The sequence below is a fragment of the Lontra canadensis genome, unplaced genomic scaffold (genome assembly GCF_010015895.1).
Source record: "Lontra canadensis isolate GAN:19392208 unplaced genomic scaffold, GSC_riverotter_1.0 scaffold11, whole genome shotgun sequence".
Classification (NCBI taxonomy): domain Eukaryota; kingdom Metazoa; phylum Chordata; class Mammalia; order Carnivora; family Mustelidae; genus Lontra; species Lontra canadensis.
In genome coordinates this window covers 22,285,439-22,302,522 of record NW_022631005.1, presented here as the reverse complement: position 1 = coordinate 22,302,522, position 17,084 = coordinate 22,285,439, and the positions used below count along the sequence as shown (strand labels likewise).

Here is a 17,084-nt window from a genome sequence, read left to right as displayed (position 1 = left end):
CTTGATATCTAAGAAGATAACAGAAGGGGATTCTGATTTCTGTTCTTTGTATTATACTGTATATATCCTATATATATATGTCCTTTGTACATATGTTCTTTGTATTATACTATGTGGACTATGATAGGGTGTTGACATTATTGGAAGCTCAATTTACTAATCTATAAAAGTGAGGATAATAATTATTCTTTAGAATTTCAAAAATGATTTTAATTGGGATTACAAGTACATCAAAAGTTAATAATGTTGACAATTTTAAGATAGAGTTGGAGCCCAAATTTACTTGTAATATTTCCAATTGCTCATAGCTTTCTGAAAGTAAGTATGAGTTTTCTCTAGGAAGTATGAAGAGAGTAACTATTTTAACTTTTTAAGATAGTGAAATATAAAATTTAATTTTTTAAAATGACTAAATTGCTTTCTTTGATCTATGTGAGAACTTTCTTTACTGTCAATGATATTTCATTATTCTGATGGCTATTATTAAAACTTTAGTATCAGACTACTGTGTTAATGGTTCTGAACTCGGGTTTGTGATCTATATTCCATTTCACTTGTGATTTTGATTTCATCCCAAATGTAGGTTTCATATCCAAGTAGAAAAGGCCAGGTTTTCACCTTGAATTTTAAACATGTGTTTACAGTATGTGAAGGTTACCCTACAACACCTTCTTTATATCATTTCAATCCCCCAAGTTGGTAAAATGGGAAAAAAAAAAAGTGAAAATATATTTACCCCTATGGTACACTACAGCACTTATTGCCAGGGAGACTCTCCATACATGGCATGTCTGATCAGCTATAGTGGAAAGTCTCTTGGTGGCTTTTGTACACACTTCAGATTTTTTTAATTTATGTGGTGTGCCCTTTCCATTTTGGTTACAATATTCATATCACCTTGAAAAGTATCTGGGGGCGTGCCTGGATGGCTTTTTTGGTTAAGCATCTGCTTTCAGCTCAGGTCATGATCTCAGGGTCTTGGGATTGAGCCCCACATCAGGCTCCCTGCTCAGCAGGGTGTCTGCTTCTCCATCTCCCTCTGCGCTCTCTCTCAAATTAATAAATTAAAAAATCTTTAAAAGAAAGAAAAGTATCTGTGAGTAATTATAAGTGAATTATATTTTCTTAAAGGATATAATGTGTTTGGCTAGATTAGCTTTATCCTACCTCACTAATATTCCTTAGTTCTTCATATTTATCTGTAGGGTTTTGAAGTTTTAAATAGTACACTTACTGTGTGGCAGTAATAGAAAAAAATGGTAACTCTGAAATGACATATATAAATAGTATGGGTGTTTTTACATTCAAATTATCTTATAATTGCAGATCTTATAGAGACCAAATTCCCACCCCCAGTTTTTTTTTTCCCCCCTTGTTTCAGAAGACCCTCAGATAAAATAGACCTTCTCAATTTGGTTGCATGTCTTATTTTCTAGATGGTAAATTCCATGTTGAAAGGCATATGTTAGGTACACAGCTGTGTTGAGTAAACATTTGCAGGAAATAGGTTTGAAATTTATGAACAACCTAGATACATTTGTATTCTCTTTCCTTCCTGTCTCTCTTTTTATCATTGGCACTTTGAGAAAGTTATTCAACCTGAATAAATCAGGAAAATTAAAATAATCATGCACAACTCAGAAGTTATAGTAAGGATTAATACATGTAAGTTATTTAGCACAGTGTCTAGCACATAAATACGAAACTAAATTGCAAATAGTGTGTATTAGACCAATATTAAGTGACACCTATGTGATGAATTCTATGTTAGACCTTGGGATATAATGATGAAGAGCCCTTGTCCTCAGGGAATATACAGTTAATGAGGAATACAGAAAATTTCTAATCAATTTCAACAGAGTAGCGGGTATTAAAAGAAAAAGCAAAGGGGGTCGTGTTAGTGTATATTGGCACATTTCCTAACACCTGGGAGGATCCCTGAAGTTTTCCAGGCAGAAAATATACATACAGAAATCTTAGAGATGAGTAAGGGTTAGATAGGCAGAGGAGATGATGGAGGAAAGGGAAAAAAAGATGAAAGAAAAGATTCAGTGTGAGCAAGAGCCTAGAGCAATGTTGCGACTGAAAAGAGCAAGCCCAGGTCAGCTTCCCATGTGGGTGCCCTCTATGTTATTAGCCCCCTCTATGGAACATAATAGTACTCTTCTTCTGGCAGATGAAGTGGTTCTGGCCAACCAATGATCAGATTCTCCTGAGAGGAAAGGGGCCCAAGGATCTTTGATGGGAGGGGAAAGGCAAAAGTAAGGAGTGAGATCTTAGACACATTCTAGGTGGAGTGTTTAGCCCCTTTTCTTTGGTTGGTTGGACTGGGAATGGAGGAAGGACACAAACATTAAAACAGTATCACAGAATTGAGTCTTTTTTAATCTCCTGAGTTCTGAAGAGTGGCCCAGCACTACTGCCCTGCTTGCAGACCCCACACTCTATGCTGAGGTTCTCCTTGCTGACAGCATCCTTGGGGGGCCCATCACACACCAGGAATCGCATTGCACTTTTTTTGCTTAGGTTGGTTTGGCTTTTTATTTGGTTCTTGGATGGTTGCGGCTTAGAATGAAGAAAGATAAGTAAGATCACATGGAAATAAGAGAAGGAAAGGATAAAAAGAAAGAAAAAAAGGAATGGTAGAGCGATGACATTGAGATTGAGTTTGTGTGACCTCAATTCAAATGGCATTTGTCACCTAGGGATCCTCCAGGTGGCATATAGTTAGTTATGACTATATGCTTCCTTGTTTCTTCATTAGCATCTCCTAAATATTGGTGTGCCAGTACCACTTATAATTCTCTTATTGACAAAAAGCTTCAAAATAATTTCACATTTATAGAAAAGACACACCATCAGTTTTTAGGTTTGCCACAAATACTTTATCTTTCCCTGCCCTGTACATACAGGTACCACTTTCTCCACATGGACACACACACACACACACACACACACACACACACACACACACATATATATGAAAAAATAATGGTTTACGTGTGCGTATATACACACTCTTTTTTCTGGGCCATCTGCATATGTTGAAGGCATCATGCCCTTTACTCTCTTAATATTGACTATTCAGGGGCCGCCTGGGTGGCTCAGTCAAATATCTGACCCTTGATTTTGGCTCAGGTCATGATTTCATGGTTGTGAGATGGAGCCCACTTGACTCTCTCTCTCTCTCCCTAATATATATGTATATTATATATGTGTGTATATGTGTGTATCTGTGTGTGTGTGTATACACATATATATTTTTTACATATATAAATTGACCATTCAGTATGCATTTCCCAAGTATAGGATATTCTTTAACATAATCGCAGCATAGTTAACAAATTCAGGAAATACATCACCGACAATACTTGAAGCTAATCTGTGGACCGTATCTCCAAGTCCTCAGTGGTCCCAATAATGTCTTTTCTAACAGTTTTAGTCTGTTGTTTACAGTATCCGGACCATATTGCACTTAATGTTTGCATATTTTTGGTCTCTTCAGTCTCTTTCTTTCATGACTTTGACATTTTTGAAAAATGTAGGCCATTATTTTGGACTGTGTTTGGTTATTCTTCTTTCTTCATTCCCAAGCTTCGATAATAATGTAAGCAGGTGACACCATTTATAAGATGTAAATGGTGATTGGGTAGGCCATACATTGTTCATTTGTTCCAGGGTCTCTGATTGGATTATGAATTTGTACCTTCACTACTCCTTAGTCATAAAATACCAACCAGAAGGACTATATGGGGATGTCCCTGACTATAATCTTCATCCAAACATCTTAGCCAAGCAAAAATCTCCAGATATTTATATGTCATCCTAACTTCCTCCTAGCAGTAGGCCAGGAAAGCTTTACCAGGAACATTATTTCATGTTGATGATATGATAGCTTTTGCCCCTGCTCTTGTCAGTTTCATTACACTGAGACATGTGGCACTCCTCTTTCCAATTAACTCTCTAAATACGATGCACCAGCCCCTAGAATTTGAGCATCTTTTGTGAACTGTGTTCTCCTCAAAGGCAGGCAGCTAGATTATTCATCGTCCTATCCGTAACTTGACTCTCCCACTCTCCAGCCTGTGGCTTTTCTTGCTTTTTGGTTAGTTTCTAACCCATAGTTCCTTGTGTCTATTCTCTCTCTCCTTTTCCATCTCTAATTACCGTTGTCCAGACTAAATTCTTCCCAGGTTAAAACAAATAGCAGTCACAGTAACCAAGTCACGATTCAGCTCTCTGATACATTGTTCTACCCACTGTCCCCACCTCAACGTACTCCTCAAGTACCACTACTATACGAGTAGAATAGCTGAAGATACTGAAGACCAAATTAGCCCTCCCCAATTCAAATCCTGGCTTGAGCACGTACTATGAAATTGTTATATTCTTTGAACTTCAATTTCATCATCTGTAAAAACAAGGGTATTAAAAGTATGCCTAGATCAGCAGGAGGTTGAAGGGCTTCATGTAATAATCCCCACATAATGTCCACCATAGTACTTGGCATATGTTCGTACTCTAAAATGTTACCTGTTGGTATTTAGGATTCAAGACAGCATCCAGAATACGGTTTCAGTCTCCACTGGTTATTATCCATTTAATGCCCCAAAAGACAAACAGAAGCTGTAAGACTATTCTACTATGTATAGGGTTATATGTCTTTTTGGACCTCTCAGATCTGGGTTAAAGTATAGAAGAAACAGAGCCCATCACTGTAGGGCCTAGGAATCCAACCTCTGCCCCTTCTGACTGAACAGTAACTTTAGTTTATGGTACTTTAATTTCTCATCAGGTTTTCTATGATGTCATAGTAAATATTCCTTTTTGCATGCAACTCTTTACCTATGCAAAATATATCATTAAGAATTAACCGCACTTGCAAATCCACAACTCTAAGAATTCAAAATCCTTACATTCATTAATTTCATTAAACTCACTAAGTATCCCAAAGCTACTTTAGTAGACAGAGGTTTGAAATATATACTAACATTTCCTTTATTTTGAAGATGAAAAACATCAGGGGTTCCTACTGATGACCTATAGGAGTTCATTTAAATTCTACATTAAATCTATATCTCCTTTTTTCTATACTAAGAATACACTTTTTCAAGGACACTGGAGATAAAAGAAAGAAAATATATAATAATTACACATTTGCTTTGTTCCATGTAACACAGAAAACATTCTCAGAAGTATAATACTTCTAGGACCAACATGAGTACCTTAAAATGTCAGTATTTTTTTCCATAGGCTTATATTATATATTTGAATTTTATCTATCTCTTCATGTAAATCCTACATGTAAATTTGGCTTACCACAAGTCCTTTTGAACATATAAAACTCTGTGTCCAATAAATTCCTAAGAAAGGATTCCTAGAAACCTCATTCCTTGAGTTCTTACATATTGTCAACAGTTTATGCATGGTCTTTCAGTTGAAAGCTTTGTTGGACATAAAATTCTTGGGATCATGTTTGTTTCTTTGTATATCTTTATAATAACTGCAGTTTTTTATGGTATAAAGTTTCTTGTCTTAAAATCATATGCATGTGGCATCTGTTTTGACTTACTTTTCTATTTGTTAGTTTTTCTCAAACACATTTATCTCTTGTTAAATGTTTAATTCCTTCTTTTCCATTTTTTGTTTTTCTTGAGCAAAAGCAATTGTTTTTTTATTCTTCTATTTCTCCTAGTTTTATCTTCATTTCTCAAAATATTTCTTTTATTTCTACTTACTGAGTTCTATCACTAAAAGTCTGTGTTTTTCTAATTATTATGTTTTTTCATATCTTGTGCCATTTTCTAAATTCTGATTTGTTCACTTTGAGATAGTGGTTTTCATCTGCTTTTCATGCATGTCTTCCTACTATACTTTCTTATCTGTGGGTATCCTATTTTGACCTTTATTACCTTTTTTCATAATACTGTTACTTGGGATTTGAATTTGATTTTTTTTTTTTTTTTTTTTTTGCTTTTTGTTGTTATTGTTTTTGGGGCAGGAGAGGGTGAGAGAGACAGGAGGAGGGGCAGAGGGAGAGGGAGAATCTTAAGCAGGCTCCATGCCCAACGCAGAGCCTGAGGTGGGGCTGAAATCAAAAGTGTGTTGCCTAACCAACTGAGCCCCCAGGTGCCCTGTTTTTTGGAGTGAGGTCAAATTTTGTGAACTTTTAGGAGGGAGCTGTGATAGAGGATTGTTTTTCCTAATTTCATTTTCATGGTCCAGGGCTCGTTCATTCTTTCCCTCTTTTGTTTTGTTTTTAGGGTTGAGAACTACAGCAGCTTACTTTGTGAGATTTACTGGATCCTGTGTCCTTCCCCCTTCATTTACTGGTCCTTTCTTTTCCTTCAGTGCTAGTTTCCCTGTTTTTCTCAATTTGGAAACTCCTCCCACCCATTTCTCTTCAGTGCAGGAAACTGTCCCGGAAAGGACTTTTGGCTTGTTGATGTTACGAGTTCATTGGACTCATACTGTATCGACACCCAAAACCTCTCCATGGACCCCCTTATAGTCACCTGCTTTTAGAGTATACAAAATCCTCCTGTGTTCAAGTTTAATTTTCCATTTTGGTGTTTTTGGGTATGTCAGATGCCTCTTTTTTACTTTCTGCTTATTGGATACAGATGTCATATAGGTGCTGCAACTTCAGTCATTGGTCTCCCTGTTCATATTTTGTTTATGGGGATAACTCATCACTTAATTTTACTAAAGCATATTATCCATATGTTTCTGTCTTTGCTCTTCCTATTGGACCGTGATATGCAAAGAACTTTTTTTTTTTCATTTCTGTAACCATCTTCTCAGAATTCTTGAGAATATTTTTAAGCATAAGAGACATGAGTAACAATTCTTCAGGTCCAGATTTTTCTCCTATAGAGGTCTAGTCATCCCTTATCAACCTTTGAGAATCAGGGTTTCATTTTTTAAATTTTTATTTTAATCCCAGTATAATTAACATAGAGTGTTATATCAGTTTCAAGTCTACAAGATACTGATTCAACAACTCTACACATTACTTTGTGCTCATCACAGAAACAAAGTTAAAGTAAACTACAAAACAAAAGTAAAAGCCTACACCAAAATAAAAAGCTTTTGCATATTTACTAAAACCAGTAAAATACAAAGAGAACCTACTGAATGGGAGAAGATATTTGCAAATGATATATCTGATAGGGGCTAATAATCAAAATATATAAAGGACAACTCAACACCAAAAATACAAATAATAAAATTTAAAAACGGACACAATTTTTTTCATGTGTCTGTTAGGCATTTGTATGTCTTTTTGAGAGAAGTATCTATTCATGTCTTCTGCCCATTTTTTGACTGTTTTTTTAGTTTTTTGAGTGTTGAGTTTGAGAAGTTCTTTATAGATCTTGGATATCAGCCCTTTATCTGTAATGTCATTTGCAAATATCTTCTGCCATTCTGTGGGCTGCCTCTTAAGTTTTGTTGACTACTTCCTTTGCTGTGTAGAAGATTTTTATTTTGATGAAGTCCCCAAAGTTCATTTTTGCTTTTGTTTCATTCGCCTTTAGAGACATGTCTTGAAAGAATACTATGGCCAATGTCAAAGAGCTAACTGGCTATGTTCTCCTCTAGGATTTTGATGGATCTTGTCTCACATTAAGGTCTTTCATCTGTTCTGAGTTTATCTTTGTGTTTGGTGTAAGGGAATGGTCAATTTTCATTCTTCTATATGTAGCTGTCCAGATTTCCTAGAACCAGTTATTGAAGAGACTGTCTTTTTTCCATTGGATAATTTTTCCTGATTTGTCAATGATTAGTTGACCATAGAACTGAGGGTCCATTTCTGGAGTCTCTATTCTGTTTCACTGGTCTATGTGTCTGTTTTTGTGCCAATACCAAACTTGGTGATCATAGCTTTGTATTATATTTGTATTATAGCTTAAATGCAGGCAAGGTGATCCCTCCAGCTTTGTTTTTGTTTTTCATTATTGCCTTGGCAATTTGGGGTCTTTTATGAAAAAATGTTCAACATCACTAACCATCAGAGAAATACAAATCATAACCACAGTGATATACCACCTTACACCAGTTAGAATTGCAAAAATTAACAAAACATGAAACAAATGTCAGTGGGGATGTGGAGAAAGGGGAACAAGTTGCAAGTTGGTACAGGCATTCTGGAAAACAGTATGGATATTCCTCAAGATGTTAAGAATAGAGCTACCGTATGACCCAGCAATTGCACTTACTGGGTATTTACCCCAAAGATACAGACATAGTGAAAAGAAGGGGCACATATACCCCAATAGCCAAACTATGGAAGGAGCCTAGATGCCCTTCGACAGATGAATGGATTAAGAAGATGTGGTACATATACACAATGGAATATTATTCCATCCCAACCATCAGAAATGGTGACTACCCACCATTTGCATCAACATGGATGGAAGTGAAGGGGATTATGTTAAGTAAGTCAAACAGAGATAGACAATTATCATATGATTTCACTCATATGTGGAACACAAGCAATAGCACAGAGGTCCATAGTGGAAGAGAGGAAAATCCAAAGGGGGAAAAATCATAGAGGGAAATGAACCATGAGAAACTATGGACCCTGAAAAACAATCTGGGGATTTCAGAAGGGAGGAGAGTGGTGGGAGGTGGTAACAGGGTGATGGGTATTGAGGAGGGCACATGCTGTGATGAGCACTGGGTGTTATACTTAACCAATGAATCACTGAACACTGCATCAAGGACTAATTATGTACTATACAGTGACTAACTGAACATAATAAAAAAAATAAAATGCAAAATCAAAAGAACAGACACAAGACATAAACAGACATTTTTCCAAAGAAGACATACAAATGGCCAATAGACACATAAAAATATGCTCAACATCACTAAGCATGAGGGAAATGCAAATCAAAACCACAATGCAGTATTACTTCAGACCTGTCAGAATGGCTAGAATCAAAAACACAAACAAGTGTTGGAAAGGATGTGGAAAAAGAGAATCAGAATTTAATTTTATTAAAAAGTTTCTTACAAAGCACTGTGATGGTATCTTGCAAATCTTTTTTACACCATTTGTCCAAATAAAAAAGTCAATGGCATTATATATCCATATTTGCCTCATGAGAGATGTGGAGAAAAATAGTCTTCTAGCTTCTCTCAGTGGGACTAATCAACGAAATGAAGGAGAGTCTGTCTCAGAATGATCAAATAAATTCTCTAACAACAAAAAGTATGCATTTTCTGTATCTTGTGGGAGTTGACAAGGCCAGACCTTGAAATTATGCTGATCTCCAGACAGGAAGCATGCTGAGTGGCTAAAATGCACATATACCTGGGTTTATGTGCGGTTTTATTAAATGGTGTTTGTTAGTAGCTAAGTATTAGAAAAATATCAAATTATACATTCGTATTTGGGTTTCTTTAAAATATCTAGATTAACCATCATCCTTTTTCTGGGTAAATAAAAACTCATTTGTTGATACGTTTTATTAAGTTAATTATCGATGCTATTATTTTGTGAATTATCATCTAGAATTTATAGAAAATGTGTGAGAATTAGAAAAAATATTACATTCTCTTTTTATCAGATATACAGATATATGAGGCAATCCTTACATTTTGGCAATATGATCATAGTCCAGGGTTGACCATTTGTCTACTAATGATAGCTTAGAAATATCATCTTATTGCCTCAGAAGAACCAAATTATCCCACATAGCAAGTATTTATTATTTACATTCTTTATGCCAAACTTGGAACAAGTGTCCCAGAAAATTAAGACATAGACTCTATTCAAATAGCCCATGGGAAAGAATGCACACACATTGATACATGTACAAGTGCAATGGGAAATGTGGACTAAATGATGATATTCCATTTTTATGGGTGCAAGGGAGTCACTGAAGGTTCTCAGGTGGGATATCTGATTTAATTTTGACAGTTGAATACCAATATTCAGGTTAGGTCCAAGGGTAAAGGCCCTATTGTTGGAGAGAACAAAAGGTATGAAAGCACAATGTCTTAAGAAAGGACTGAACTTCAAGGTAAGTGCTGGTTTTCAAAGATAATAAGTTAGAAAATCTAGTCTCATAAAGGGGGCTTATTTACCAAAGACTAACTGGTTCTTATTGGTCATCTCTTTCTCTAGCAAATAAACTTTAGCTATATAACCTTGATCTTTACACTAAAATTGATCCAAAGTTGACTTTGGGTTAGTTATCTACACATCACTTTCTCACTTCATTTAGGAAATTGACAATATGTCTTTATATAAATACCCTAGAGGAGAGGAGATCCAGGTTTGTATTTGAGGAGTCTTGATCCAATAAAGAAATCATCCAGACATAAGCCTCCTTTACTATTCTTTTTTATTTAGCTCCACTCCCTTCTTCCTTGTGACCAAGTCATGATTTTATGAACTTCCGATAAACTGCCAATAGAAAGAAATAAGGAGAAAACACTAACCTACCTATCACTTGTTAGCAGTTGCTAGGGCATTTTTTTAAAAAAGTGGAACATAAAAATATTGCCTAAGATTAGATTGGATTGTGTTTGTGGACTCCAGTCATCCACACTTTCCCCTGTCTATTTCTGTGGATAGAAAATTTGTAGAAGAGTTAGCTGCAGTGTTGGTTTTCAATATATTTATTTCTAGAAAGTAATTACCAAGGTCTACATGATTGTGAATGATTATGCTCAACTGAATATTTTTAAAATATTTTATTTATTAGAGAGAGAGAAAGAGAGCACAAGCCAGAGCAGGGTGGGGGGGCACAGGGAGAGGGAGAAGCAGACTCCCCGGTGAACAGGGAGCCTGATGCAGGACTTGATCCCAGGACTCTGGGATCATGACCCAAGCCAAAGGCACATGCTTAACTGACTGAACCACCCAGGTGCCCTCAACTGAATATTTTAAAACCACATCCAGCAGAATTAGAGACTAATAGACTATGAGGTCTAAGAGAGGAAATGCCCAAATCTCATCAGGTTACATTCGTGACCTCTTTTCACTCAGGTTTAGATGAGGAGCTAAGATTTAGACTACATAAGTAAATTGTTCAAGGTGACATAATTTGATGTGTGCATATGTTATTTTCTTTTTGCTTTATTTGGTGGCTTAGACTAAGCAGGTACATAAATCCTAACATTTATTCATTTGGTTCCAACATCAGTTGATTTTTTTTTTTTTTAAGTAGAAAATCAGTAGAACACTAATCAGGGATATCTACCTAGATACCTTCATTTTTCTTTCATTGGCAAATCATTTAAGTTCTTATTCCTTCTTATGAGAACAAACAATCAAACTAATTGGTGAACTAATAATAAATTATTGGTAAGGATTTAGCATGGGATTCATTTGCAGATAATTAACTATAATTACCAGGTTTCACTGGCCCATCTAAAGACAATATGATACAATTAAAATGTAAAATTAGTTTACGAATATTGACAGATTATCCAACTATAAAGTCACATGCATAAAAAATGTGTTTCAGTGGCTCTACTAAACATTTAAAATTAGCAGAAAATTTTGTGGCATTTTTTACATATTTCAGTGCAATCCAATATTATCATTTTGATTAACAACCAAGATCCAGTTAACAGGTTGTATTCTTGCTATAATATCTGAAAACTAAGAGGAATAAAAATAAATAAAATATCCCAATATAGAAATTATGACTTTAGTGACCTTAATTCAGAGGCTTTTATTTCTCCTGTGGTTTAAGTATCTATTGCCTCTTAGATTTGGGGTCTGGAATTGTGTTGTTATGACCTACTTAATGGTATTTAGTGAACAATTACTATGTAAAATACATACCAATATTTTTAGAGATTGACATGGGAAGTAGAAACCATGATCTATCATTACCCTCAAAGAGTTTATAAAGAAAGGAAGGAGCCAGGGTAATAAAGAAAGAATGACAATATCATAAGGGCAGGTGCAGCGTTTAAGTATATGGGTATGTGTATGTGTTCAGAAAAATCCTATACAGTAATTCCTGAGCACGGGTAGAGAGTTGCTCAGGAAGGAAGAGAAAAATTTATCTTTATTAAAAGAAGGAGTGTCGGGATGCTTGGGTGGCTCAGTCGGTTAAGCCACTGCCTTCGGCTCAGGTCATGATCCCAGGGTCCTGGGATCCAGTCCTGCATTGGGCTCCTTGCTCATCGGGGAGCCTGCTTCTCTTTTTGCTTCTGCCTGCCACTTTGCCTGCTTGTGCTCACTCGCTCTCTTTCTGACTAAATAAATAAATAAAATCTTTTTTTTTTTTTTTTTTAAAGGAGTGTCAATAAAGCCTTTATTAGAGTTCTGAAGGTGGGGGCGGGAGGGTAGGATTTAGGACAATTGAAAGATTATTCCAGTAGGGGGAGCTTGAAGGTTCACCATGGGTAAAGCAGCTGGATGAAATGTGGCAGACAGGTTTACCCAGCTCAAGGGAATTATGTGAACTGAAGCTAGAAGAGGATCCGTGGGCAAAGTGATAGTTGCAGGAGGTCTTTGAAGTTCACATTTATATATTCGTTTTGTGGAAAGGTCAGTATGACGGGCAGGGGCTCATCCCCTGTGGGTCAGAGGGCCCCCCAAATAAGAGGAAGTTCTGGCATATTGGCAATAATGATTTTATAATTCTCTTTATATACCTGTTTTGGGGTCTTAAAAATGATTTTCTCATTAAAATGTTCTGTGTAGTTATTTCTATTGGGCTAGACTCTTTGAGGGCAAAGGGACTTGGTCTTCCTTTTTTCATTCATTTAAACATTCAAAATGCACTTATCTCTTGCTATGTGCCAGGCTATTTGAGAGCATAGAAAGTGTTAAATTGATGAAAGTAGTGTCTGTGTGCCTAATTCTACATGGAAGATAGAAAAGTAGCCATCACTATGACATAGAAAAAGAAAGAGCTGTCAGGTAGGAAAAAACAAAAAACAATTTATAGTGAATCACTAAATGGTTTTAGTTTCTAAATATTATGTTTAACATATAATATGTTATCTCTTCTCTGTAGCTGTTACACATGTGGCTACACATACACAGGTAATCATATATAATTTGCCAGCTAACTCTGGGTCCATTCTAACTCTGCCTGCCCTTTGATTTTCACAGTCATGTGATCCTCACTCAACGCAGAGAAGAACCCGCCATCTGCTAAGACCCTCACTGAATTCAAGGACATGTGCTGAAGACTCACAGGTGCGCCCTTGCCTCCTCAATGAAAATTGCTTCCAGTTCCAGTACAATCTAACAGGTACAGTTGAAATCCACAGCAATGCCATTTCCCCTGAACACTGACACATTGACTAATGGGAGAATATGTATGTGTGTGTGGATGTGTGTGTGTGTGTTTTCATTCTTGGGATTAAGGTCTGACAGTAGAGCGTGAGAACATATTGCATGAAAGGCTGAGGATTTGCCATTTCCAGTGTCCCTTCACCAAAGAAATGCCCACTCTTGGCATGTAGATTCAGCAAAGCCACCTGGAATCTATGACTTTCAAGATGCTTAGAAAGAATTGGTAAAGTTTCAGAATAGAGCTGAATTAAGCCATGATAAACCAAAACAAGAAAAATATGCAGCAGAGGATAATTTACCATTTAGGGAGGAATGTAGTCATGCTGTCATAGAATTTAGCTCTTCTATGGCCTTTATTATTTCAAGAAGTTCAAGCTTATGATGTACTTTGCTCTCTGGGTCTCAATGAGGACAAATGATAGACCTGAGTGGACAGGGATGTTTAGGAGGGACTGGGAATCCCATCCCCCCTCATTATTCAGCCACTGCTCAGGTGTGGGCACCACAGTGCCTAATACCACAGTCTGTTTAGTTACCTTGCTTTGCTACCTGTCATTACCTGCAGGAGCAGATATACAAAATACCACCAAATGTGGAGCTGTGTTAAGTGTCAGCACTGAATTCATTACTAACCACCAAACCACCACATGCCGGCAGAGGCAAAGCAGCAGCCTCTTGTGAAACCAGTTCCCAACTAAGGTCACACTGGCACGACTGAGATTTCCCACGTAGAAAACTTTATAGGGAATTCTGGGGGCCCATTTGATTGTCCTTATTGGCAAAAGATGACTTAGTGTGTTTGTCCTTTTTCTTTAGCTAAAGGTGCTTCAGATGCTTGATTTGTGTAGTAATTTTTCAGAAATACAGTATAATTTGTTATACTGGAAGAACATGTCTTTAAAATACTGATTTTATGGGGTGCCTGGGGGCTCAGTCAGTTAAGCAACCAACTTTTGATTTTGACTCAGGTTGTGATCTTAGGGTCGTGAGACTGGCCCCTGAGTGGGACTCTGGGCTCAGCAGAGAAACTGCTTCTCTTCCTTTCCCTTTGCCCCTCCCCCATTTGCACACAAGCGCTTGTGCCAGCTTGCATTCTCTCTCTCTCCTTCAAATAAAATAAAATACTGATTTTATTACACATGGGCTTACTATTCCTGTTAAACTCATAGATCACTTATCAAGCTTTGAAAATGTATTTTTAAAAAGATTTTATTTATTTATTTGACAGAGAGATCACAAGTAGGCAGAGCAGCAGGCAGAGAGAGGGGGGAAGTAGACTCCCTGCCAAGCAGAGATCCTGATGCGGGGCTCGATCTTAGGACCCTGATATCATGACCTGAGCCGAAGGCAGAGGCTTAACCCACTGAGCCACCCAGGCACCTGAAAATGTATTTAAAGAGGTTCTCAATGTTTTTCATCAAAGAACATTCTTTGTAACTACACCAAAGTAAGAGTTTTTTTTCATTTTTGTTTTGTTTTGTTTAAGAATCAGATTAATTGGGACACCTGGGTGCCTCAGTCAGCTAAGTGTTTGCCTTCAGCTCAGGTCATGATCCCAGGGTCCTGGGATCAAACCCCACATCGGGCTCCCTGCTCAGCAGGGAGTCTGCTTCTCTCCCTGCCACTGCACCTGCTTGTGGGCTCTCTCTTTCTCTCCCTTTCCCTTTTTCCACCCCCTCTTTGACAAATAAATAAATCGTTTAAAAAAATAATCAGATTAATTATGGGATAATTCATTCAAACTCCATTATCTGATTTATAATGCAACTATTCAAATTTATAAAATCTTCCCTCATGAGAGAATAATTTGAAAAAAGTAGATTTTTTTGTAATAAGCATATAGTCCTGAGGTACCTCTCTTTCCTTTCTGAGGTACCTTAGTGCCACTGTACTGAAGTATGAAATGGTTTAAATGATTGGCTTTATTCCTTGAAAATATTTTCAAGTTACATCAAACAGTAGCATTGTTTCTGGGTTCCCTTTCTCTCAGTTTTCACCCACAAACTGAGGATTCCAAACTAGTTTTCCTTTACCATCCTAGTTAGTGTCTTTCCCATCCTCTTCAGTCAATAGGGACATGGTCTCTAACAAACCATTCAGTTCTTTACTTTTAGAAAGCAAACTTAGGAAGGTAATATACTTTTATTTGGTTGCTTATTTGTTTTGCAATAAAAGAATTGCAGGTGCTTTCTGAAGCCAGCTGCAAATGATTTTAGGGTTACACGTATATAGCTATATATACACTGTCCTCCCTCACCAATGCAAATAATCAAAGGTTTGTTGTATTTTGCTCACATCACCATAATTCTGAAATTCAGTGTGGTTATCCTCTACCTGCAGAGTGGAGCACATGCCAGCTGAGTGAAAATGCCACCTGTGGGCGAGGCGTCAGGACCCGCCTTCTGAGCTGTGTGCGCAGTGACGGCAAGCCAGTTGGTGTGGACCAGTGTGAGCAGGTAATGGGTCTATATTTATATTTCACATTTGAGGCTTTGTGTTTCTTAGTATTAGGCTGCAACATTGATGCTTAATATAAAAGACAACCTGATTCCTTCTTGAAGCTTCTTGAAGCTTCGGTTCAGTGAGAGTAAGAAGGAACTGGTATGGGGCAGTTATACCTCCTTAGTTTGAACTTGGTCAAAAATGACTGGGAAAGGTCCTTTTGCCTTGAGGAGAAGGACTCATTAAAAATTTATTGTTATTACTTTCAAGAACATATATAGATGTACTTGCTTAGTAACAAACTATTCACATCCAGTGACTTGAATGTTTAGATAGGACTCTGTATTAGGCTGGTAATTCATTTGCATATATGAATACTGTGCCTTGCATATAAGATGAACACTGACACTTGTTATTAGAATGTGCTGTTCATTTGTTTAGCAAATGATTGCTAGATAAGTAGCACAGTTGTATTTTTCTTCTCAACCTAAGTTAAAATGCCTCCCTGCCAAGTTCCAGTTAGTGGGTTCTGAATTTTTATAATGTTACATTTCCTTTCTTTCCTATGATAAACTATGTAGAGCTTGGGCAAACCTGTTCCAAAGAAGTTGCATTTTAAAATCTCTATGGGGACAGTTTAATAGAAATAAGGATGACCACGTTCTCTCATACTGGTAGAATCACCAACACAGTCTTTGGAATAATTCGAAAATACAAGGTCAGTTAACTCAGGCTTCCACAGAGGCTTCCTAAACAAACTGGCAAAATGAAAACTGGTCCCATTTCTCCTGAAACAGGAGATTTTAATTCCACAAGTGGAATTAAAATCAAAACCAAACTTTTTTCCCCTATCCTGACTGAAGTATTCTCCTATTAAGTAGTATAAAAACAGCTCTCTAAACCAACAGGACAGCCATAGACAATAACCCTGAGACCAAGCCATCCAAAATTGGATATCCTATTTGGTGAAATTCTAAAACTGGTTAAGACAGGGCAGAGTTCTGTTCACAAGTGTCAGTGCTTGATTTTAACATTTCATTTAACCTGTTTCTCCAAAAGTTGTCTGCTTTAGGAAAAATAAATCACCAATCTACAGCAATTCTGAATAAGTTAAAAATATTACATTTGGTGTATGTAATAAATCTTTTCTTTTGATACAAAATAAAATATAAACTATTTAGTAATAGAAATATCAGTTTCTCTGCTTTCCAAATACCATATGTTCCATAAATATTTAAAGAATATTAGTTTAAAGAAGTCCTAAATTACTAACCTATCTAGACTATCCCTATATCTCAAATAGATTGAAGATCCTATGTAGTAATTTCTCTATTGCCTATGCAGTCTGTAGTCATGTTAATCATCC

At 36.7% G+C, this 17,084-nt stretch overlaps 1 protein-coding gene across 1 annotated transcript in view; it reads left to right on the top strand.

Moving 5' to 3' along the window:
* The window catches only part of THSD7B (thrombospondin type 1 domain containing 7B), an 856,222-nt gene that overhangs the window by 799,054 nt on the left and 40,084 nt on the right, over positions 1-17,084 (top strand). Inside the window, exons 18-19 of the mRNA XM_032856149.1 lie at positions 13,091-13,232; positions 15,617-15,732. Coding sequence (XP_032712040.1) covers positions 13,091-13,232; positions 15,617-15,732 — 258 coding nt within the window. The remainder of the gene's footprint in view (positions 1-13,090; positions 13,233-15,616; positions 15,733-17,084) is intronic.